We start from the raw sequence: 24,958 nt of genomic DNA on the forward strand, positions 1-24,958 counted from the left end.
AATTTCAAAAGTAACTTGGTCTGAATTGTCTACCTTGTGATTATAGCTATCTGCAATATAAATTTCGCCATCCTTTGCACTTGTAAGCCCCAGTGGATGTTGAAGACGTGTGTCAGAGCCTATTCCATCTTGATCACCAAACTACAGAGGTTTGAGAAAATAAAGGTAGGTTACCAGGGGAAAGGAATTCTAAAGAGAAATGTTATAAATATATGACTAAATGTTAAAACTTTGTGTAGCTCTGTGCATGAAGATTGAACAGCACTAGTATCATGAAACACCTAAGCCAATCAACTGCAATGTTATTTCCAACTTAAAAGGAAATGTAATTATAGAAGAAAAAGTAGTGTAGCAAAATGAAGCAGGAAATCATGTAATTGCCTATTGAAGTCATATTAAAACTACCTTAAACAAATTGTCAGGGAAGATTGGGTCACCACCAGCTAGCAACCGAGATCCTCCTGTTTTCAGATCAACAGCTCGAATTGAACTACTCTCACTATCAGCGATGTAGATCTCCATCAGATCTTATCATGCAAAATCATGTCAAACATTTATCATTATGAATGACAGTTGATGCAAATCAAGGTTCAAGAGAATTGTCAGCATATGTTACCTTGGGACAACGAAAGACCAGAAGGTTGTGCAAATGAGGTGCTTGTAGAACTATCTCAGATAAAAATAATAAATATTAATCAGAAAATTTACAAGTTTCTTGCTGAAAAATCACCAAATAGAACACATGGAATAAACTGGAGAAATAATTCCAAAACCATGGTCCAACCAAGCACAAATACATACATCTGTCTTAGAAAAACTAATAATAAAGTCATCATTGTCATTAGAATCAGTTTGGTATATCCCCTTAAAAAAGGGTAATGAAAAATTCAGGGATGAGTTTTTCATCCAATTTTTCTTTCAAAGATCATTCCTGAATCTTTCACCAGTTTTGTATCCCCTTAAATTGGCCAAATTTAGGGTGAAATTTTTAGGGATGACCTTTTCATACAATTCTTTGTATAAAGCTTATCCCCAAAGTTTTCACCTCAATTTTTAAGGCCACACCAAACTAACCCTTCAGACATAAATTCAAATAAAAAAAAAAAAAACTGAATTAGAACAATTTAGTTTGCATCACTCACTGTCATATTTAAGATTGGCAACAACCATTTCTTAGAACGATAGTTTCAACTCCCAAGTGATTGAAAGTGCTTCAAGGAAATGACATCAACATCCCCATAGATTAATTTGACGACAAAAAAAAAATGAATATCTAGAGCAAATAAATTATGCCATTGTCAGCATAGATAACCATGACACAATCTCAGTTGATTCATTCCAAACATTATTGAACTGATCGGAGAATGAAGGTATGGATCTGTTTCCCATAAGGGTTAAGTACATTGATCTGATGGAGACAAGAGAGGCAATGACATAGACCAAAGTTTTTAGGAGTCATCGTACTGACCTCAGGCTAGCTGAGGGTGAAGGGGGGGAGATGAATTTGAGCTACAGTTATGGCTTAGGGAGTGATTTCAGCAAAGTAACAGCAAAGGTGAGTAATGGAGAAGATCCCTCAATGAGATGACAAAGGTCCCTTTAAAGGCATTGGAAACTCCCTGCAAATGCGCAAAGAGTGATGCCATAACCATTTCCAGCCATGTGAGCCCCACTAGGCGTGAGGCTGCGTGACCCTTGACTTGTAAAAGGTCATGTGTGCGTGGGAGGTATGAGGGGACACGTGTATAATAGAGTTATGTGCTCCATGTCCTAAGTGACGGTGGCCTTGCCGGGCAGCCATATGGGCTGGCTTGGCACGGCCATCCGGCCAGTGCAAAACAATTATAAAATAATGAATAATGATAGGAAAGATCAAATAATCACATAGAAAAGCATCAAATCAATGTTTGCGGGTAAGTATAGAAGCACCAAGATACGATGGGATGAGGAAAGATCGATTTTGAATATTACAATTTTGATATCAAATCATATTAGTATTAATATAGCACAGAGATTTGCATAATGACTGTAAAATAGTATCATATATTTTGAACATCATGGTAATCAAAGGTTATTAGAATAGAATCCACAGAAGAACAACTGAAATGTAAATACAATTTGACATCAGGTGGGGGTATCTTCATTTGATATGATACCTTGATCCATTTAAATTTCTCTCATAGCCATCACCACTAAATGCTCTTGTAACTGCATCCAATAAATTGTGCTCCCAAATTTGATGTTGGCCAGCCATGGCAATATAAATTTTTTCTTTTAATGGATGAAAGCAGACATCCCAAGGGGAATTGAGCAGCTGGGAAAAGGGTGAAATTGAGGAATCTAACTTTGTGGTCCATTAAGGAGCCTAACAGAATCATATATAATAATTAAAAGACGATAATTTAAAATCTTGAGTCTAACTTTGCAGTCCATCACAGATTCTTAGCTATATATCATTGCAAATGCCACTCATCTTCAAAATTTCCTAACAACTTTGTTACCTGAGCGTCTCCATTTCCTCCTCCAATATAATCAGAGCCCTTGGTCCCATTTCCAGCAAGAGTACGCACTCTTTCATTAACAAAATCAATTTCCCTATTAAAGCAGTGTTACACCCAACAGTAAGAAATTGTTTCATTCAAGATATCGAACAGCAAGTTGTAACTGTTATCTAAATTAATAAATTGATCCATTGCTCATATGTAGAACAGCTTGACTCATATTCAATATGGGTACTGCACCAAAGTTCTGTTTGTATCAAATCGAATAAGAAAATATTCTTAAACTTTCTAAAAATCAAATTATGTGCTGATCAGAAATTTTGATATTTTGAAGCAGATATGGATTATAGTTCACAAAGCAAGAGTCTCTCAACTGTTTTCTATGATTAAATTTACCATTAAAATATTTATTAAGCACAGAAGCTATCACAAAGATATAAAAATTAAAATTAGGCTACTGATATTCTGAAGTTATCATGTACCTCAAAGCATGGTTTTCGGTGTCTGCAACATATAGGATATTTTTCTTTGCATTATAAGCAAGGCCCTAGAGAAACATGAACAACAAAAAAATATGACATGTATTAAAGTCATTGCAATTCTCATATTGATGAAATGCCAGAATTAAGCAAGAACTAAGTACACTAGAAGCTCAAACATGATCTACTTTATTTTGTACCTGAGGGCGGTTAAAGGTGGCATCATCAAAGGAACCATCCTGCAAACCTTCCTCCCCACTGCTACCAATTTGTACAATAAAATTCCCATCAAGGTCGGTAACCACCTAAATACCAAACATGGCCAGATGGCTTACTGATAATTTTAGTAAACAAATGCAACTTACTTGCAAAATCAAAAGGAAAGGAAATTTTAGAGCTACATGCATGTCAGAAGGAAGTGAGGGGATTTGGGATTTAAAACTATAATGTATGGTAATTTAGGGTTTAGAGTTTAATTTGTGTTATTTGGGATTTCAGGGTTTCATTATCAGTAATTTTGGAATTTTGGGGGTAGTTGTTTGGTCATTGGAATATCGTATATATAATTCAATTAGGATATTATTTCATATTTTGGATTAGGATTTATGAAGTCATAATTTATTTTAGGGACTCATCTTTATGATTGAATTTGGATAAGAATATTTTGTGTATTAAATAATTGTTCCTGGGTTCCTGTTCCATTATACATTAGTGGAAAACTGGAAAGTCTTTTTTCACAATTCTAAAGCAATTACATGTGGTGCCTTCAAATGATATTCATGATTCATCTTATATATGAGTAAAATTTAAGTAGTAACTGTCTCAAAAATATTTTGCATAACTGCTCAAGGGAACTTGGGGAAATGACCACAGCAGGGTACTTCTAGAAACCTGACAACTATCATCCATAATAAGTGGTGTTAAATATTGTTCCAGATAGTTCATATGAGATGCAAACCGAGTGAGTTCATAGCATAATTACTTCATTTTCATACCAGGTAAAACTTGTACACATATGCACCATGTGGTCATGGAGAGAGACAGAGACAGCACTCACTATGCGGTTGTGGTTGCTGTCAGAAATAAAAAGCCTGTTATTGAGGACATCAATTGCTAGCTTTCCAGGAAACTTCAATGGAGATGTCAATAGGCGAGGATCATTATCTTTTTCCAAAGTCAATGTAATTGGTGTATTGTCCAACATGCTCTGCTTTCCATAAAACAGAAGTGCTGCCTCCACAAAATCTTCAAGATCCTTTCCAAAACACGAACAATGAAAGACTTGTTTTAATCACTACATTGTAAGAAAATCAATAGCTATAACAACAATGGCTACAAGTATCAATAGACGTAATTGGACACTACTCAAAAATCAAATTTTAAGATCAATGGCTATAAAAATTGTAAAGAACCAATTCAACTCAAAAGCTTAAGTTAGTAGATGAGGGCTTCTTTAATGGTTTATATTATACTCTAACACGCTCCCTCACAAGAAAACTCATTGAACTTGAAAGGTGGATGATGCATCAGACCCAACTTACCTGTGCTAAGAAATTCCACACAGAAAATGGGGGGCGGCGAGGATCGAACCCGGGACACGAGGCTCTGATACACCAATTCAACCCAAAAGCTTAAGCTGTTGGGTGAGGCTACATTAATAGTTTTTATATATCTCTAACACGCCCCCTCACACGAGAGCTCACTAGGCTTGAAGGATGGACAATGCATAGGCCAACCTACCTGTGCTAAGAAAGAAATTCCACTAAAAAAAAAGTGGAGGGCAATGAGGATCATCTGATTCCTCTTGTGACATGCCTCCAATTGATCGACAGAAAGTACACAAAGCTGAGACACCTGAACTATTTTACCAAAGGAAGAAACAACCCACACTGCCCCGCCAGCAACTACAATCGTCTGAACCGCTGGTAAGTACTGAATACACTACTTCTTTTATTCCTGAGCTGATATTAATTCTGTTGACATTGGGCTTAGCCCAAATACTAACTATTACAAAATAATAATAAAATAATTCTAATATTTACAATAAAAATACCAAAAAAAAAAAGTGTAAACATGTTTATTACTATCTATTCATAATACATCCTAAGAAGAATAAAAAAAATTTAATTTGATAGATCAAATTTGTATACCATAAAGCACATAAATATGGTTTAATCCTGTTATCTTCATGACCTAAGAATGAAAGTGGGAAGGAATACGCAGCAAAAGAAAGATGCACTGCTTCGTCAAACTTTATTTAAAACATTAGGCCGACATTCCAATCCATTAAGCTATTTGGTAAGGCAGGCATGTTGGAATAGAAATTCTAGGCCCAAAGGCAAGAGCTACATTATAGGACGGCTTTTTCACGCTGTTGAATAAATTTTGAATTTAATTACTAAAATGGGGTGGGTTTCAAAATATTTTCCAAAGCGTATCTTTTATGCCATGTAGGAAGCTTTGAACGCAATTTTTTCTTATTTCTGTTGTAAAGAACCTTGGGATACACCATTCCAAAAGCTAGCTCAAGGGGTGGGAATGCCCAAAGCCTTATAAACTCTACATTAGTTGCTCATACAACCAATATGGGACTATATATCTCAACACGCCCCCTCACACAAGAGCCCTTTGGGCTTGAAGCGTGGATTATGCACAGGCCCAATTTTTGGTTTACCTTTTTGTGCTTTTTGTTTTAATTCCACTTTAAAGTGGGGGACGGTGAGGCTCTGATACCATTTACACCCAATGAGCTTTTCGTGCAGGAGGCTATTGGAGCTGAATATGGGCAAGGCTTTGAGACTTTTAGGGCAGATGGACCATTGAAAGTTGATGTGGACTATTTGAATGATAAATTGCAAGATGGTTTTCTTCAGCGCATACGCTATGCTATGAAGCCAGATGAAGCTTATGGTCTTATATTCTCTTGGGACAATGTGGGACTATATATCTCAACATCTGTATTGACTGTTGACTGCAAATCGCACCGAAAATACTGTATAGCCAGAATTTTCTTGCTAAAATTTTCATCAAAATGAGTTCACATTGTTATCGACTCTTGGATGAAAGGGTGGTCCCAACCACATTGACTTATCAAGTAAAACCACCGTTGAATCTTGACAAATTCTGGCTGAATTTTTCTGACTCTGTAGAATTACTCAACTGCAATAACCATATGTGGCTGTGCAATAGATAGTTACAGGCACCTAAACAAGACCCTCTGTTCAACAGGTGGTATTTCCGTCTGTCGATGAGACGGTTTCTTGTGCCCAAAATCATCAGTCACAAAAGGGGTTTTGTAGGCCCTACACAGCTCATTTCTAGGACAAATAAAATTATTTTTCATATGCTTATGTTGCAATTTTCCTTTCATTTACACTAAATCACTAATACCCACACCCACAGTCACCTAATAAAGGCAATGTAAATGCCAGAGTTTGCATAACATGTGATGCATATAATCCTATAATTATCTTGCATTATTTAAAAATATAACTCCAAAATTTAAAATAAAATACATGCAGAAGAGACTAGAGGTTGTCATCAGTACCTTCTTGCGACCTTCTCCTGCAAGTTGTGCAAGGAGCTTACCATTGGGGCCAATGATAGCAAATGTTGGCCATGAATTTATGCCCAACTTATGCCAAAGGTACATGTCTCCATCATTGACAACCTACAAAGGAGGCAAAAGAAAGATCTGACGAAGCAGGCTTTATTAAGCAAGTGTTCAATAGCCCTAAATCATTTAGAAAAATTAAACATCAAAGCAAAGAACTCAATAAGACAAATAAAATGCCAGCAGTATAAACCATCGGACCAAAAAAGTAAAGGTTCTTCGTAAACTGAACAGGTGAAAGTTGACAATATATTACCAATGTTAAATATTCCAGAAAAAGAAAAAATCACTAAATATTATTTGAATTCCAACTCCAGCTTACCGGGTGAGTGATGCCATAGCGTAGAACTGCATTGCGAATGGCTTCAGAATCTTTCTCATTATCAAATTTTGCAGAATGAACACCCACAACTATAAACTGGACAAACAAAGCATACATCAAATAATACCCATTAACCCTTTTTATTTTTATTTTTTATTTTATTATTATTATTTTATTTTATTTTATTTTGGAGGGGGGGGGGGGAGGGGGATGAGGGTTACAAACCCCTTTTTTTATGTCAAACGTTAATGGGACCACTAAATTACTTTTCATACAAGAAAAATGTAGAAAAATTGAAGCTCATATCATAAAGTACTTTTTAATTGGTATGACAATTTTATATAGCAGAGCCATACACCAAGCTAAATTTGATATCCAAAATATTTAGGCATGTGAAATTGATGATAAGAAATTACCGGCATATCTTTGTATTTTTTCTCCAAAGCATCTAGGTCCGGCAACACATGCATACAGTTTATACAACAATAAGTCCAGAAATCCAGCAGAACAACTTTTCCTTTCAGATCCTGCCAAAGATAGATTCAGAACCTAATTAGTTATCGCAGATCTTTTCATCAGATTATAATTCAAACTGAATAAAAGTACCCTGTGAAACTGAAGAGGAGCTGTATTCAGCCAATCAAGTTTAGACGGAAATTCTGGAACAATTTGAGCATTTCCCCTTGAACAATGAAAAGAAATTATAATATATTAATAACAATTTGACATTTAATGATTCATGTGCTCTCATCCAACAATTTAAACTTTTGGGATTGGTTGTAAATGACATGGTATCTGAGGCTCTACAACCACGAGGATTAGAACTCGATCTTTGTTATCTTCATTCTTTAAATAAAAGTTAAATTTCAGCACAAAGTAGAGCGGGTCAGAAAATTGTCTACACTTAAAGTTAAAAGGGCTCTTGTATTAGGTTAGATATAAGAGGCTAAAGTGCTCTTACACCCAACAGCTTAAGCTTTTGGAATAATTGGTTCATTAAAACAACAATTACAACTTGTTTACAAGCTTCAGTTGCTCATGGATATACCAACATTCAACGTTCAATCTATGCTTCTTTTTCTAAAGGAGGAGGTAATACTTACAATTCTACACACACAAAATAACGAACATACATGCTTTATATTGGATAATATTGATAGAACAATTAAATATTATAAAATATGCGTATTGGGCTAAAATCATGAGAAAATGGTTATAAAGAAATCTATATAGCACTAATACCTGCTTTCCAGATCAGATATGTAATTCACAAATTGCTGGACCCTATCATATCTTGAGTTACCTGAGGAAAAAAAAGCAACAACTCTGACTCTTCATCTTGTGGTTTGTCTCAAAACAAATGGAGAAAAAATACTAAAAAGGTGAATACCAGTATAGTTGACCAGATTTAACTTATGCACACTAATTATAACATGAAAGGTTTCACCTGTCCTACCTAGAAGCTTAAGTTCTCAGGCTGAATGTGTCTTTGACATGACCATAAAGCTTCTTTCACTTTATGGTCCAAAGTTAAAATTTGGGAACTAGTGGAGAGATGAGATCTTTAACCTTATCTAACATAGCGCCATCAATGGCCATAAGATAGGAAACTAGATGAAATGGCAAAAATACATAAAAGACTTCATGGCAAATCAATAGTTCATTACCTTCTTTCTGTTCCAAAGGTGGCTGGGTAACACCAAACAACAGATTCCAAACTGCTTTAGGGGAAGCATATTGCATTGCCTAGTATAGCAGTTAGCCAGTTACACATGATTGACTTCTAAATTAATTGTCCCTCAAGAAAGATTAAAAACTTATGATTTAAGATTCAACATGAATATGTATAATATATACTTAGCATCATATTTTTGTCAATATCATTGTACCTTCCAGTTACTTAAGGTGAAGACAAGGCAAGACATAGCAATGCCCAGACTTCCAAATCTCAGTATATCTCGCCGAGAACCCTGCAACCTGCTCATAAATCATTTCTGCATCCTCATAATAGTAAAACTTGAAAAAAAAAGTGAATATTATTGCTATAGTAAAGAACACAAACAAAAGGTTACAATATATAGAGACTAATGGGCTTAAAGAAATAAACCAAAATACTAAAAACATGAGGAAACAAATAATTACAATATTAACTAGAGATAATTTAAAGAGTTGGGGAAATATTAAACCATTAATGTAGCCTCACCCATCAGCTTAAACTTTTAGGTTGAATTGGTTCTTTCCATGGTATCAGAGCCTCCATGACCAAGTGGTCACGAGTTCAATCCTCAACGCTCCTATTCTCTTAATAAAAATAATTAATTATTGTGGACTTTCCTAGCACAGGTAAGCTGAGCCTGATGCATCATCCACCCTTCAAGCTCAATGGGCTCTCATGTGAGGGGGCGTGTTAGAGAAATATTAAACCACTAATGTAGCCTTACCCATCAAATTAAGCTTTTGGGTTGAATTGGTTCTTTACAAAAGATAATTCCAATATTTACAACACTCCCCCTCAAGACATTAGGTTGACGACCAGAAAGAATATATGGAGTAGTGATCAGTTAACTATCTAGTTTCTCTTTGATGAAGTGACGGTCAATCCCAACATGTTTGGTTTGATCGTGTTGGACCGTATTGTCGGCTATACAGATGGTTGACTTATTATCACATATTAACTTTATAGATCTTTCACATCTCACATTGAGATCATCCAGAATGATTTCCAATTATAATAATTCACAAATACATTGGGACATGACTCGAAATTCTGCTTCTACACTTGATCTAGCAACCATATTTTGCTTTTTACTTCTCCATGTTACTAGGTTTCCACAGAGAAGCATACAAAAGCCCGAGATAGACCGTCGATCAGTCACTGACCCAACATAATTGGCATCTGCATAAACTTCTAAGGATAGGCTTCCCCCTCTCCAAAATAATAGCCTTTTGCCTGGTGTGGCTTTTAGATACTAGAGAATCTTGTCCATGGCTTGCAGGTGTTTTTCCCTTGTGTCATGCATGAACTGGCTAACAATGTTAACTGCGTAAGCTAGATCAGGTCAAGTATAAGCCAAATATATCAATCTTCCCATCATTCGTTGATAATATCCTCTGTCAATTGGAGGGTTCTCATTTGCACTTCCTAGTTTATGATTCTGCTCAATCGGAGTACTGGAAGGTTTACACCTAAGTTTTCCTGCTTCTTTTAGGAGATCAAGAACACACTTTCATTGACAAATAGTGTTCCCCTGCTTCGAATGAACAACCTCTATGCCAAGAAAATATCTCAGTTTCCCTAGATCTTTAACTTTAAATTCAGCAGTCAATCTCTCTTGCAAAGTACGTTTCTCAACTATCTAATTCCCTGTTACAATAATGTCATCAACATAGACTATAACAATTGTGAGCTTACCTGCCTAGGAATGTTTAAAGAAAAGTTTGTGATCTCCTTAACTTTGCTTATGTCCCAATGAAACCATAACCTTGGTAAACATTCCAAACCAAGCATGTGTACATTGCTTCAAGCAATACAACGCCTTTTTTAATCTACAAACTTTATAATCTCCATTTGTAGAGTCAAATCCCAGTGGGATTTTCGTATAAACTTCCTCTTCTAATTCGTCATTGAGAAAGGCATTTTTCACATCAAATTGTTTTAAATCCAAATTAAAGTGAGTAGCAAGGGCAATAGGACTTTTACAATATTCATTTTGGCCACTGGAGCAAATGTTCCTTTGTAATTAATGCCATAGGTCTGTGTGTACCCCTTGACTACAAATCGAGCCTTTTACCTCTCGAGAGTCCCGACATAATTATATTTCAGGGCTTTTTATTGTTTGAAAAAATAAAATAAAATGATAACAAAAAATTAGTAAATAAAAGAAGGGGAATGAAATTTCTAATTGTGCATCAAATGTGGCCACATTATTGACGATGCTTTCCCATTATGGTTAACAAGTTTTAACATAACAATCTAAAAGAATTGAGGACCACAAAAAATACAAACCCTCAAAAAAGTAAGTAGAATTAGTATTGAAACTATACAATCTAAGCCTGGATATTAAAGTAATAGTTATCTATGCATCATCTAAACCACAATAGTTGGTCAAAAGCAATGCCAATGATGCTAAGACTTCTTATCTAACAAACCTTTTTTTAGAAGGAAATATTTAGATTTCAGAAGATAGATTAAAAAATGAAGTATACAACATAAAACAGTCTTACCCGCCAATTGAGAAAATTCCCTCATCCGTACCACTTGTAATCTTTCCAACTCCATCATCTGTTTTTCCAGAAAGCACAGCAGATGAAGATTGCACAGAGTTATTTAGAGTTTCAGAGCCCTGCATCCTCTTATCTGCAATGGCATGTTTAGATAAGACCTCATGCAACATAATATCTACACTCTTGAGCATTATCCAAGAACAATTGTCAGAAAAATAACTATCCCGACTAAAAGCTATGCTTTAATAAAAGAAACAACTTTATAATATACAATAATCCATGCAGTACGAAAGTGTGCATTTCACAATAGAGGAGAAGGATTTGTAATACATGGAGCACCCATTTCTCAGAGTTCTTAAATTATAGAACAAATGTAGCTTTACCATTCTACATCAAAGACAATAAAAAATTAAAGGAAAACGATAGATTTACAACTAACTCCCAAGGCTACATACTATATCCAACAGAGCCACCACTGAGAATATCATCCAGTGAAACACTTCCTATGTCATCTCGGATAAGCATTGGGCCAGCAGACTCTAAAACCTCATCTGCTAATGTGGTCCTTACAGCTATGCATCTGTAAACAATGAAAATGACAACGTAAATATTTTTCACGTCTATATTCAAAAGTACATAAACAAATCGTGATTTTGTAGTCTAAGAATAGGCTGGTTCAAGCAACCATTATAAATCCCTCTTTTTTAACATGGAAAATACAGAATACTTACCTCATTTGTGCAGCTTTGGCAGCTTGCACTCCAGCTAATGCGTCTTCTATAACAATACACTGGGAAAACGTACAAGGAGATTACTTTTTGGTGTTTAAGAGAAAATACAACTATCCTTTTACATAAGGATATCAAACTTGATATATATTGATCTAAGCTTTGCGTCAAAATTTAATGGATGCAAATATTCACTACTTAAGAGAAAATAAACTCACAAAATTTAATGGATGCAAATATTCATTACTTTAGAGAAAATAAACTCACAATCTATCCACTAAGTAACTCCTCAAGCATTTTCATAGTCCCATTTAGAATCGCAGAAATGATTTTAGGCCAAGGGCGGAGCCAGGGGAGGGCTAGTGTGGGCGGCCGCCCCCCAAAAAGTGGATCTCCTCATTCTCTAGCAATGGACAAAGCTGAGATTGCAATGACGGAGGAGGCATCTTTTTGGGGCTGAAATATGGGAGCAGAGGCTCCTTTTTTTATTGGGTCATATGTGAAAGCGATTGTTGGGGTTTCTTTGGGTGCAGAAAACTGCTCAACACAAGAAAAGGCGTTAGCTTTGAACGATGAAAGGTTTTCCTGATATGGGTCAGTTTCAGAACAGAGGAAAACACAAAGAGATGCATGTGGGAAGGGAAACAGAGAGAACAGAGAAAAAAAATTCCTGATATGATGCTCCTCAGCCCCAAATAAAACCCCAATCCTGGCTCCGCCACTGTTTTAGGTTGTCATCCATGAAAGAAATTCAAGACAACTTAGCAAACATTCAAGAAGTTTATTACCTAAAATTGAAGTACCAAACCAGTATTCTTCTAGGTTCATGCTTGTCAATTATTATTTACATATTCTTGTCATCCTAATAACTAACAACAATTAAACACCGCCACTCTAAAAAGTCAATCACCCAAAAAAAATACAACTTAGGCCTCTAATGACAAGCTCAATCTAGTAGGATATACCTCACTGGGGGGCACATTCAATATTCTCGATGCAGCTAAGAAAATATCAGGAGCAGGTTTCAAATTCTCAAAAGCATCGGCAGACACAATCGCATCGAACCTGATAGAACAAATACAATAACAATCTTGATACCGTGCAGTTTACAATTGAAATCAAGCTGATGAAGTCAGACATGAAATGTAAGAGAGAATGTTTGCTGTTTGTATTTCATTTAAATTAAACATACTACAGCTTAGCATAAAATATGCAGTTCATCTAGGATTATTATGGTTTAATGCGTCAGTGTGGTTATAACTAATTGAAGAGATTAAGTAAAAATTTCAAATAAAAAATATCAACAACGTATACTGCATATTATCAGAAATATTAAAATGTCAATATCTCCATGCACATTCAACAAATCACTCAATGTTAGCTTACATTGACAATGGCAAACCAGCAGCAGCTAGATTTGCATCAACCTTTATACGATCAGCACTAGATGCAACAGCCACTTTAAGCCCTTTGCTTTTACACTGTTATATGGTGGCATGTCCTTTCTTAGTCTCTTGATGAATCAGCAAGGAAATCAAATCATGTTAAACATGATCAGTGTTACATACCTGAGAAATGAGTTCGATGGCACCTGGAAATCCTATTCCTGAATCTGGTTTTGCATACTGAGATAAGTGACAACACTTTAGGCAATATAGAGTTAAAGAAACAAAAAGTAGCATCAAGTGAAGTAAAAATCATTTACCTTATCCAAATATATTTCAAAGAACCTCTTTTTTGCAGCTTCAGGGTCAAATCCTTTAACTCCCTTAACAGAAGCAACACCTCCCAAAAAGTTTGCTTCTCCTTTCATGTTTAAAAGGAAACAACGAATAATATAAAAGCTTAATAATCAAGTAAGCAACAGAATAAAACAAATGGTGTCTGCCAAATAATATAACTAGATCAAAGCAAACAAAGAATGAAGTTAGACAAGATTAGTACAAAGACAAGTGGACACATTCTTTACTTCATGTTACACTACACCCACTGCACAGGTTTGGAAGTAAAATAGAAAAAGAGATTTGAGGAATTACTTTCTTTTTATCTGGTTTAAGAAAGGAAATAATGCTACCACATTCAATTGTTTGGTATAACAAACATTCTAACCCTAAAGCTAAATTGAAACAAAAGATTTTGCTTCAGAGATGTGGTGCTCAAAGCCCATTGTTATCCTGCCATTCAAACCTTTGGCTGTGACAGATTAATACCTGGATTTAGTTTTGATCGACGTGTGATTATGCACTACCATTGTTGCCACATCATTATGATAACCATTAGGTTTACAAACGACTTTAAAGAGTAGAGTTTATTTAGACTCAAAATTAAGCTCATGTTTTAATTCCAGCAAAAGCGTAGCTCAACATGTATGAAGTTTCGAATAATCAAACAGAAATCCAAATGAGAAAATAGAGGAGCAGTTATGGCAACTATTCTTACTCAGAGAGCACAAATGTTAGCGGAAAACACAAAAGCATATTCATAAATCACGGTAGAGATTGAACAAAGGAGTTTAAAAAAACCACAGAAAACAAAAATCAGAGACGTAGATAAGTACCGGTTCCCATGAATGGCACGAAATCGTCGACGGTGACTTGGACGCCCATCTCGGCGAACACATCAACGGCAGCTCTTCTAGAAGGCTCTTCGCTGTTGCAGAGAACACCATCCATGTCAAACAACACTGCAGAAACCTTCCCCCACTCTCCTCCACCTTCTCGTGATTTTGAGGACACATTGTTCTCTTCAACCTTCACCGCGCAAGCTTTCACCACAAATCTCGGCGTCAAAACGAGGCGTTTCGATCGGCAATGGAAGAATCTGGATGGAAGCGAAATAGGTTTCAGTGATTTGATATTGGAGGATAAGAAGAAGTGGGTTGTGGTAGTTGCGCGGGATAGACAAGAGTGACTTGTTTCAAAGGCCATCATGCCGTGCTGCTATTACTTCACTCAACTGATTCCGTTTGCGAATGGCGGGGAGATTTTATTCATATATATTATTTTCGAGGATACCTTATCCACTTCGTGACCAAACATCTTTTTTTTTTTTTTTTAAATATTTTTTAATATTCCTTGGTGCTTCTGCAGTTGATCCTGTAGCTGCTTAATGCAAATGCAGTTTGACAAGGACACGAGCCTAAATATAATGGATAAATATATCACTTTGTAGCTTAATACATTAAGTCTAGCGCATTTTCTAATTTTCGTCTCACCAGATTCACTCTAATACTCTATGATATAAATATATCACTTTGTAGGATGGACTGTGGAGTGCTTGGTAGTTGTTATTAGACAAAGAAGTGTAACGCTTAATCAGAGGTAACTTTTTTTATTTAAATTGTGGTAATATACAATCACCCGTCTAAAAACGTGTGTTAGATAGATTTGATGGCTAGACGCATTAATAAGAATTTTTTAGAAGATTATAAAAAAAGATAAAAATTAAAAAGTTATTTATTTTCAAAATAAATGTGTTTTTCACTTTATATATGTATTTGGATATAAATTATAAAAAAAATGTCTAAAAATTAGTTAAAATAATATTTTTTTGAAGTTTTGTGAAAAAAATACGTAAAAGTGATTTTTAAATAATGATATAACTCTGACTTAAAAAAAACATTTTACAAAAAGTAAATACATAAACTCAGTTGACAAGTACATTTGATGCGCGTCTATGTGCCTAACATGTTAAAATGTCAACATCACAATATATCTTCATTCAAATAAACATTAAATAACGGTAAGTTCTCACTGAGACTTATGTCACGCCTTAAAACCAATACACTCCCGTATATATGATGAGTCACCATAGATTTAATGACTGGCAGAAGTATTTCAAAACATAATAAATTCATCAATACCAAGCCAAAAGTTAAATAGGATAATCCACGTAGTCTTAATTCTATTTGGAACATTGACCTACAACATTTTGGAAGCATAACAAAGATATTATTAGGTGACATAAACCAGAATTTCTATTAACAAAATGTGTGTATGTAAAAAGGGAATTAGTTATGTACTAAAAAAATTAGTTTTTTTATTTTATATGAGATTTTTCTTTCTTTCTCCACGTACAATTTCAAGGTGGGTTCCATCTTCTTCTTCTTTTTTTATCTTCTCACCTTTTTGTAGATTCCATTCATCTACTGGATCAATTGGAAAAAATAATTTTTTCTTGTAAAATAAAATAAATATTTTTCATGCAAAAGTATACGGAATTGTTTATATATATATACCGAATGGACCAATGGCGGAGCCAAGATTTCATTTCAGCTGGAACCAAAAAATTTGACACATCAAATTATCAAAACTTTTAGAAAAAAAAATTATCATGAATTCTAATATATTTATCTAAATTATTTACTAAATAATATCACATAATATTAAAAATTTAAATAAACAATAGACAACTATTATATATCAAAGCAAATAGCCTAATACATCTAACGTATTCTTTTAAAAATTCTCACTATTTAACGTTATATATCAAAAATTCTCATTATATATCACATTTAACGTTACAAATAGCCTAAACATATATCAAAACAATAGGCTATTAAATGAATAATAATTTTTAAAAAATTCAGCAGGGCCCAAGCCCCATTTATGCACTACGTGGCTACGCCACTTGAATGGACCAATAATTGTTAGTTTATCGACCGCTTAACAAAATCTCAGGATTTAACCTATTTAAAAGATGGATAAAGAATTTCTCTGATCAATAGAAATAAATTAACTCTGGTGAGTTTAAAAAGACGTCATTTTAGAATGAAAATTAAGGTATTTTTGTAATTCTAATATATTGCAAGATTATATTAATTTTTATCATTATAATTTTTTAATTTTATAATTTAAAATAATGTTATTTTCAGCTCATTGAAATTAACTTTGTCTATAGTGACTATGAGTGAAAGAATACTTTTCTCATAAAAGATATATTGGATAGAAAAATGCAAATTTAAAATTAAATTAATTACGTCTATTAGAATTTTGAATACCGATTAAAAGTACTTTAAAAAATCAGATGCGCTTTGTTTTTCAATTTTTTCCTCTGTCAAACGACCCTGATAGTAGAAAAATGTAATCGTTTTTTGCATTGACGAAAATGGCGGGTTGGGAAGGTTAGCTCAACTTACTAAAATAAGACTGAGTCACGTTACCTGTATCAAGTACCAATGCTGTCTCAGCCTCCCTAGGGTTGCCACTACTAGCTGCCTACCGCCATTCTCAACGGAAAACGCTCCCGTGTTTGTCGCGTCGCGTGTATTCTACGTCTGTCTCTGCAACTCTTTCTTCATAGGATTTTGGTTAACAACTCCAGGCAATTTCAATCATAAAATTACTCATAAGTCATAATTTTATCATAAATCTAAATTTTTTTATTAATTTCATGCAATAAGAAATAAGTCATCTTATGTTATAGACATAATCATATGTGAAACTCACTTATAACAAAAGAAAAAAAAAAGCAACACACAAATTGATATATGTGTAAGAAAGAAAAACATTCTACAATAACAACATGAGAATATATTTTTCCAAATATAAATACCATAACTGAGATTTTCATGAAAATTGTCAGATGCAAAAACTGTACTTTATGGAGTTATTTTCTGATTGCAGCCGATCCCTATACCTTCTTTTGTCTTCTCCTCCATATCTAACTAAGGAATTAGTTTTTTTTATATAGAATTGTGTCTAGTTAAAATTATTGTATTTTATTGTTAGAGAAATAATTACTTGATAAAAATTATAATTAAAAAATAAATTATTTTTTAATTTAAATTTTAAATAAAATAATAATTTTAACTAAAATAAGTATTATGAAATCTGACCCGATCCGGCCGGGTCGATCCAAAATTCGACGAATTGGTCATTTGACCGATTCGAATCAAACATCGGACCGGTCATGCATCGGACTCGGTCAAATCTAACCAAACTCGATCAAAATCGGTGACCCGATTCGGTCATGCAATTTTATAAAAAAAATTAAAATTATTTCATCTTGTCAGAAAAAGTATAGAACTCATTTTAAAAAATAAAATTAAGAGAATGTGACATATGTCATTTCAATGTAGATGAATTTGAAAAGTATAAATTCATAACATCTGGCCTTTTGAATGTCATTGAAAGATATGCTTATGGGATTCTGAGTTGCAATTTAAATCGATATACTAATAGCGTGCATTTTCATTTATTTGCACTTTATGAACTTGTAAAAATGTGATTAGATAATTTTTGAGCTTATTTAGTGAACCTTGTTTAATTAACTCATTTTAGATATGAAAAATATAATTAAATATATATGTTTATATTTATATATTTATATATATTCGAGTCAATCGGGGTCCGACTAGTGACCCACCGGTCCGATCAGTGACCTAGTACCTCGACTGTGTCGATGCCCGAGTTCAATTTTTTTTGAAAATATTCCAATCGGTTCATCGCTTCGCGACTAATCTGATTCGGGACGAATTTAGGATTTAGAATTTAAATCCCTCCTAAAAATTATTCTTTACAAGGACAAATATTTTTCCAATTCACTGGTTATATAATTAAACCAACCACTTTTTATGTAATTTCTCTCGGTCTATTTGTTTTCTCTCTTTTACTTTGATTATTGATAACTGTCACGTAATAATCATAATACTTATCCTATGTATTTATGCAAAGTTGCAAACAAATTACATTTTTACACAACATGCAATCCGAAAAGGATGAGTTTATTTATGTAATGCGGAAATTTTAAATTGAAAAAAAAACACTAAACCTTATTTGAAGTTAAAATAAAGCATCTCGTATTTATTCTAAAGAAATTCCCAATTCACAAAATTATAAGGGATTCCCGCGAAACAAAGCACCCCACTGTCTACTGCTGCCATCATTTATCAAGTGTCAAAGGACCTCAAACCCAAAACATCTTCCTCATGAATCATTCCCCCCTAACTACATCTGTTTTGGTTAGACAAAGTCTGAAAAGCAAGAAAAAAACACATTTTAGAAGAAGCTGATTTAAAATATTTTTATTAAAAGTACATTTAAAATATCAGTTAAGAAACTAAAATTATGAATTAAATAAAAATATTTAATATCTTTAAGAAATATATATCATATTTAAGTAATAAAAGACAGCATTAAATAATAACATTTAGTATTCCTTAATCAGTATCTTAAAAATACCCATTACCAAAACCTTTTAAAATATACTCTCTCTCCCTCTCCCTCTCCCTCTCCCTCTCCCGTAGAGTCACATTCCATGACTTTACACCTCACCAATAGTTAATGTTCATCAAGCTTATCCAGCGAAGCAGGGCAACACGTTTCTAATATGTCATCTGTTTCTACTATATTTATATTAGGAATTTATTATTTTTATGTTAAATAAAAAAAAATTTATCTCCTATACACACAAATTCAAGATGAGTCACATTTTAATTTTTTCTTTCTCTTCCCTTGAAAGTGAACCTCACTTATTATACAAAGAAGTCAGTAGGAACTTACAAAAAAAAAAAAAAGAGTCAGTAGGAGATAATTATTATCTCTTACTACATAAGAAAACTATTACTCTTTATATTATGGTACATGGGACGAATGTTTCTTATATTATATTTTTGAAAAAAAAATTTCTGCAGTTAATGCAGAAATATAAAGACTATTATCTGTATTTATTTCCAAAACGACGTCGTTTTGCTATTAAAATTTTAAAAAATTATAAATATAAAGACTATTATAACCTTGAAATAAATTAAAATTACAAAACACCATGATTTCCGTCTCAAAACGACGTTGTATTGGGCTTACTGCAGATAACTTATATGCAGTAACTACAGAAAAAGCGAACCCTATATTTTTATATGGGAAAAGTATTTCTCCGGTCACTGGAGATAAAATTATCTCCATTGAGCTCAAATGACGTCGTTTTGGGGTTATAAGATTAAAAAACTATGATGACAAAGACTAATGTAACTCTGCAATATATTATAATTGCAAAAATACTTTGATTTTCGTCTCAAAGCAACATCGTTTTGGGCTCACCAGAGATAACTTATTTCTATTGACCGGAGAAATCATTTACCCTTCTTATATACACATAAAAATATATAAAGCTTATGTGGAATAACATAAAGAGAAGAAAAAGAAAAAAAAATATAAGTCTCACACATTTTTTTGTATATATAAAAAATAATTTAATCACATGATAAATATTAATTTTTTATACAATATATGCTGTTTTAACGAAGGTCCTTGTTCGTTATTATTATTATTAGAGTACAAGGTAAGGCCTTTTTTTACGGATATACTTTTTTATTTTCCAAAATATATTTTTCATTATTTCTCAAAATGTTTCATTTGATATTTGTACTAGAAATTTGATTTGATAAGAAATTACTTTCTAATACAAAAATTAAATTGAACATTTTTTAAAAGAATTTTATAAGAGTTATGTTGTAGGGAAAATGATTGTGTTATATTATAGAGATTCGTTTTGCGTGCCGTAATTTTATTTTATTTTCAAAACATACAGGTTCCATAAAATATTGTGTGTGTATAAAACTTTTTATGATCATATGAAATGATCAATGCAAACCCCTCTTGAAAATCATGAAAAAAGAGGGATATTAAAAAAAAATTATATCCTTTTAAAAAGCCTACAATGTAACATTTATAAGAACTGATGGAGGGAGAGAAAAAAAAAAAAGTTCTTTTCATTAGAGCCATCAGTTGCCGTTGGTTGTCACTTGTCACAGTGATTTGGACATCTTTTCATGTCTATTGATATTGATCGTTGATACAAGGCTTGTCGATGTGCTATTTGAATTTCTCTTACCCATACGACTCTTCGTTCTGTACTGTTTCGTCATATTTGTCAATGTTTAAGACTTGAAGTCTTTTAAAGTTTAGACTCACCCACCTACTCTCACAGACAGAGAGAAAATACACACATCCACAGAGAGAGGGAGAGAGCATATTAGAATGATGAGTTCTTCAGTAGCTGAAGTTGAGAAGAAGAAAGCAATGTGGCTGTATCCAAAGGTTTTGGGTTTTAATCCTTCTGAAAGATGGGGACACTCTGCTTGCTTCTCCATGGGGCTTATGTATGTCTTTGGGGTATGAGTAAAATCCCTTCTATTGAAAAAGTAAAATAAAGCAAAAAGAAGTTTTTAGTTCCATATAATTAATTATTTTTAGTTACTTTCTTAATCACATCTAGATATTTTGTGAACCTACTTGTTATTGGGTTGTCATCATTAATGATGTCCGGACACTGCTCCCACAAGTTGTAATTCTTTGGAGCTGTGTTTCCTGAAATAGTTATGTTATGTCCTCATCTCTGAGAATTTGTGTTCTTGTAGTGTGCTTATTAATTTCGCAAGCGTACAGTACTTCTTTCTCAAGTTCCCTGCGTCATTGCTATCTATGGCTAAGAACCAAAGGACTTTCTTCTCTGAATTTTAGTTTTATCCTAATCTATTTGATCGAGTATTTTTCTTGGAGACAATTAAGTGAATTCATTTTTCTTAGTGTACTTATAAGTGGGACAAGATGTGTTTGGGTTACCATCATGTTTTTTATTTCTTAATATAGTAACATCTACATTTTCATTTTCATTTTTCTCCTCCGTTTTTGCTCACCCCTCCCTGCGTTACACAACTTGCACTTAAAAAGAAGATCTGCTTCCATGTCCTGGTAATTTGAGAACCTCGTAGTTAATTGCTTATTAACAGTTTCTTGCCGCTTGATAAATAGTTCATATTGCAAAAACCTTGTTAAGCAGAATTAATCATAAAAGGAATATATTTTATTTTTTTCCCCTGATTGTAGTATGTTACATGCTTTTGTCGTTTCCTCATGATGATTGAGTCGGATAGCTATTATGAAAACCGTTGTGTCTTTTATTGGAGTTAGTAACAGAATAATTTCACTCCATATTAGTTGTTTTAAATGATAAAAATATTTTGAGAAGGGAAAGGGTTTCTTGACATTTTTTGGTCCATAAGACCAGTGAACCTTGAATTTAATTGAAAAGAAAAACAGAGAGGTTGCAGTGAGGTGAGGGAGAGTTAAGAAAATGCAAGAACACAATTCTCATTTCCTTTCTTTTGATGGACTTGCAATTCTACATGTGAAAGTAAGACTCCTCCTGTCATTCATTACATCGCCTTGCAAACTTGTGGACAATTGCTTCACTGATTGTGATTCTTGGTTTGTGAAGCTTTGAATGTATCTTTAAGATAAAATATTGTGTTTACTATTTCAGGGCTGTTGTGGGGGACTGCATTTTAGCGATGTTCTCACTTTGGACCTTGACAAAATGATTTGGAGCAAGCTTGCTACCACGGGTGAAAAGCCAGGTCCTAGAGATAGCCATAGTGCTGTTCTTGTAGGGCATAAAATGATAGTGTTTGGTGGCACAAATGGCTTCAAGAAGGTGAATCATCTTCATATTCTGGATCTTGTTACCAAAGAGTGGGTTCGTCCTGAATGTAAAGGGACCCCTCCTTCTCCACGTGAAAGCCATACTGCCACACTGGTTGGTGATGAAAGATTAGTTATTTTTGGTGGTAGTGGAGAAGCTGATGCAAACTGCTTAAATGATTTGCATATTCTTGATCTTCGAACCATGAGATGGACTTCTCCTGAGGTGAAAGGTGATTTGCCTGTCCCTAGGGATAGTCACAGTACCATTGCAATTGGTAACAAGCTTATTGTGTATGGCGGAGACTCCGGTGATAAGTATCTTGGCAATGTTGATATGCTTGATATGGCAACAATGACTTGGTCTAGGGTATGGTCTTTTCTCCCTCTCTCTCAGATATTGCTAATAATTTCCCCGAAAGTTGAAGAGGGAAAATATCATATTTTCAACTAGAGAGTATTTAATAATGCCTTTCTTGGCATTTTAATAACAGTTGACAGTTCAAGGTTCTTCACCAGAAGTCAGGGCAGGACATGCTGCAGTGAATATTGGAACAAAGGCAAGTTCTATTATTCATATTCATTGTTATCGGGACTTGCTTATTATTAAATTTATATGGAACTCTTAAATTTATTTAATAGTTAAATTTGTCAGGTCATTCTTGAATTTGTAACTCATTACATAGATCCCCATCATTTTCTAATTAAGATGCTCAGATTCTTGTGTTTCATTTTTATTTAGTATATGAACTCGCCATGATGTGCAGGTCTATATCATAGGAGGGGTTGGAGATAAACGTTACTATAATGACATTTGGAGCTTTGATATCTGCACTTGTTCATGGACTCAACTTGATATATGTGGTCAACAGCCACAAGGGCGATTTTCTCATACAGCTGTTGTTGCAGACATGGATATTGCCATATTTGGCGGGTAGGTTCATATAAATCAATATAAGTATTTCTAACGAATTTTACAATGTTCATCTCTTTTTTATTTCTATGCGCTAATAAAATTTTCGGCCTGAATGTATAATTTGTCTGGTAGCAGGTGTGGAGAAGATGAAAGTCCTCTTAATGAATTGTTAGTGTTGCAGCTTGGAGCAGAGCATACAAATGAGCGTTACAACATTTCCATGTGCAAAGATTTTGGAACTTATTGGAATCAAGAAAAGAAGATAATCCCAGTAGGAGCACATACCAACTCGGTATAGAAATTCATGTAGCTGCCTATGCCATTATTTACCTATCGTTTTTTCAAAAGTAGAAGTAATAGTGTGTTTTGAAGCAGAAAACTATACTTCTGGGGAATAATATGAAATTATTCAGAAAAGGAGCTTATGAAGTTATGTCTGAAAAAGCGCCAGCTTATCAATTTGATTCAGGTGGGTTGAGACTTATCATATAATATTCCTTTGAGTGCAAATGGAGACTCAAAAAGGTTTGATTGACTGAAAATAATAACTATTTATAATAGGTACTTCCAGACAGAAGAGGAGAAGAATTGCTGCAGCAAAGGTGTGGAATATTGAATCAGAACAAGAACAACATTTTCTTTCACTGTCCCTGAATTCATCTCCGTATAAATCCGATAAACAAACAACCCCAGGTCAAAAAGCAAATGCTTCTGTTATGAATTCTCAGCAGTATGTTGAGTTCAAACAGATAAATCAAATTCCAACCAATTGCCAACATGACAATGGCTCGAGTAATAAAAGAGCTTTGAAGAATATCCCACAAAGAAATCCAAAATGTCTTCATTTCCTCGAATATCAACCTAAACGAGAACGGTGTCTTCATAGTCATGAGGATAGAAAAAGAGCTCAACACCAGGCTGCGGAGCGAGGACCCATTCAACACGTGGTGAATCCTTTGCCTTCTAATTTTAGAATTTAACTCTGCTCAATTTTTTCTTTATTGGTCATTGTTTTCACTCTGGATTTAAAATACAAGATTGGTGCTGAAGTTCGGGGGAGAGTTGATGGAGCCTTTGGCTCAGGTTTGCTCATGCCTGCAGCTGTGAATGGAAGGGTTTTCAGGCGAGTCTTATTTGCACCTGTAAGCTTCTGAACTTTGCTTCTATAATGTGTCACATTTTTATTATAATTTACGTGCTGTGACCAGTTTCAGTAACAAACAAAATGCAGCAGGGAGCAGGAGTTGTCTCGAGGGGGGGCAGTATGGAACCAAATCGTTGTCTAACAAGTAGTTCAATTCCCTCTCAATCATTTATGAGCTCAAATCATGGAGATTATTTAAGGGCTTCCCAACATGTGGATAATTTAACTCCACCATCTCCAATCATGCGGGGCACTCCCATTGTATCCGAGGAGAATAGAATCAGGAGTGACCTTCAAGGGTTGGTTTTAACACTTGGAGGACCTGATAGTGGAAACCCTCAGGCAAAATATTGAGGCGGCAAATAAAATAAGGTTTAAGTAAATTTCGGAGATAATCCCATGCACAAATTTCTCAGGTGAACCATTTTATCTGTGTTTGTATTTGACTTTTGCTTTCCAGCGTAGTCCCCTCTTCTTCCCATACAACAGGAAGATTTTTATTAGATGATACTTCTTAATGAGATAATTTCCTCATAATGGTTCTAAGTTAAGAGGATTCACAATATATTCAAATCAAGGATTCATTGAACATGATCCACTCGTCTCAGAAAGT

At 34.1% G+C, this 24,958-nt stretch overlaps 2 protein-coding genes across 4 annotated transcripts in view; one reads left to right on the forward strand and one right to left on the reverse strand.

Annotated features, from left to right (window-relative positions):
• Nucleotides 1-14,822, reverse strand: part of LOC133314454 (protein SUPPRESSOR OF QUENCHING 1, chloroplastic) — a 34,181-nt gene extending 19,359 nt beyond the window's left edge. For all 3 annotated transcript variants that reach the window (XM_061515930.1, XM_061515932.1, XM_061515931.1), the window contains exons 1-23: nt 14,425-14,822; nt 13,573-13,673; nt 13,436-13,492; nt 13,254-13,348; nt 12,833-12,932; nt 11,871-11,929; nt 11,595-11,719; nt 11,140-11,272; nt 8,805-8,892; nt 8,583-8,661; nt 8,158-8,218; nt 7,522-7,597; nt 7,332-7,442; nt 6,916-7,011; nt 6,528-6,650; nt 4,038-4,235; nt 3,181-3,285; nt 2,984-3,048; nt 2,502-2,595; nt 2,157-2,314; nt 617-666; nt 406-527; nt 34-141 (exon numbers count right to left, since the gene is read on the reverse strand). In XM_061515930.1, coding sequence (XP_061371914.1) covers nt 34-141; nt 406-527; nt 617-666; nt 2,157-2,314; nt 2,502-2,595; nt 2,984-3,048; nt 3,181-3,285; nt 4,038-4,235; nt 6,528-6,650; nt 6,916-7,011; nt 7,332-7,442; nt 7,522-7,597; nt 8,158-8,218; nt 8,583-8,661; nt 8,805-8,892; nt 11,140-11,272; nt 11,595-11,719; nt 11,871-11,929; nt 12,833-12,932; nt 13,254-13,348; nt 13,436-13,492; nt 13,573-13,673; nt 14,425-14,797 — 2,577 coding nt within the window. In that variant the 5' untranslated portion in view covers nt 14,798-14,822. The remainder of the gene's footprint in view (nt 1-33; nt 142-405; nt 528-616; nt 667-2,156; nt 2,315-2,501; nt 2,596-2,983; nt 3,049-3,180; nt 3,286-4,037; nt 4,236-6,527; nt 6,651-6,915; nt 7,012-7,331; nt 7,443-7,521; nt 7,598-8,157; nt 8,219-8,582; nt 8,662-8,804; nt 8,893-11,139; nt 11,273-11,594; nt 11,720-11,870; nt 11,930-12,832; nt 12,933-13,253; nt 13,349-13,435; nt 13,493-13,572; nt 13,674-14,424) is intronic.
• A 6,023-nt stretch (nt 14,823-20,845) lies between these two features.
• On the forward strand, nt 20,846-24,699 carry LOC133314464 (uncharacterized). The gene is made up of 9 exons (XM_061515946.1): nt 20,846-20,977; nt 22,128-22,655; nt 22,780-22,845; nt 23,053-23,219; nt 23,337-23,493; nt 23,577-23,670; nt 23,763-24,148; nt 24,239-24,343; nt 24,436-24,699. Exons 1-9 carry the CDS (start codon nt 20,846-20,848, stop codon nt 24,697-24,699), a joined length of 1,899 nt encoding a protein of 632 aa, XP_061371930.1.
• Nucleotides 24,700-24,958: the final 259 nt, after the last annotated feature.

Source organism: Gastrolobium bilobum, unplaced genomic scaffold (assembly GCF_033153095.1).
Source record: "Gastrolobium bilobum isolate Gb01-03AN ecotype WA unplaced genomic scaffold, APGP_CSIRO_Gbil_v1 utg1951, whole genome shotgun sequence".
Taxonomy (NCBI): domain Eukaryota; kingdom Viridiplantae; phylum Streptophyta; class Magnoliopsida; order Fabales; family Fabaceae; genus Gastrolobium; species Gastrolobium bilobum.

Coding starts and splice junctions, on each gene's coding strand:
- LOC133314464 (XM_061515946.1), top strand. CDS start 20,846: ATGAGTTCTTCAGTAGCTGAAGTTGAGAAGAAGAAAGCAATGTGGCTG. Junction 23,220..23,336: donor GATATTGCCATATTTGGCGG/GTAGGTTCATAT, acceptor GTCTGGTAGCAG/GTGTGGAGAAGATGAAAGTC. Junction 24,344..24,435: donor GGCGAGTCTTATTTGCACCT/GTAAGCTTCTGA, acceptor AAAATGCAGCAG/GGAGCAGGAGTTGTCTCGAG.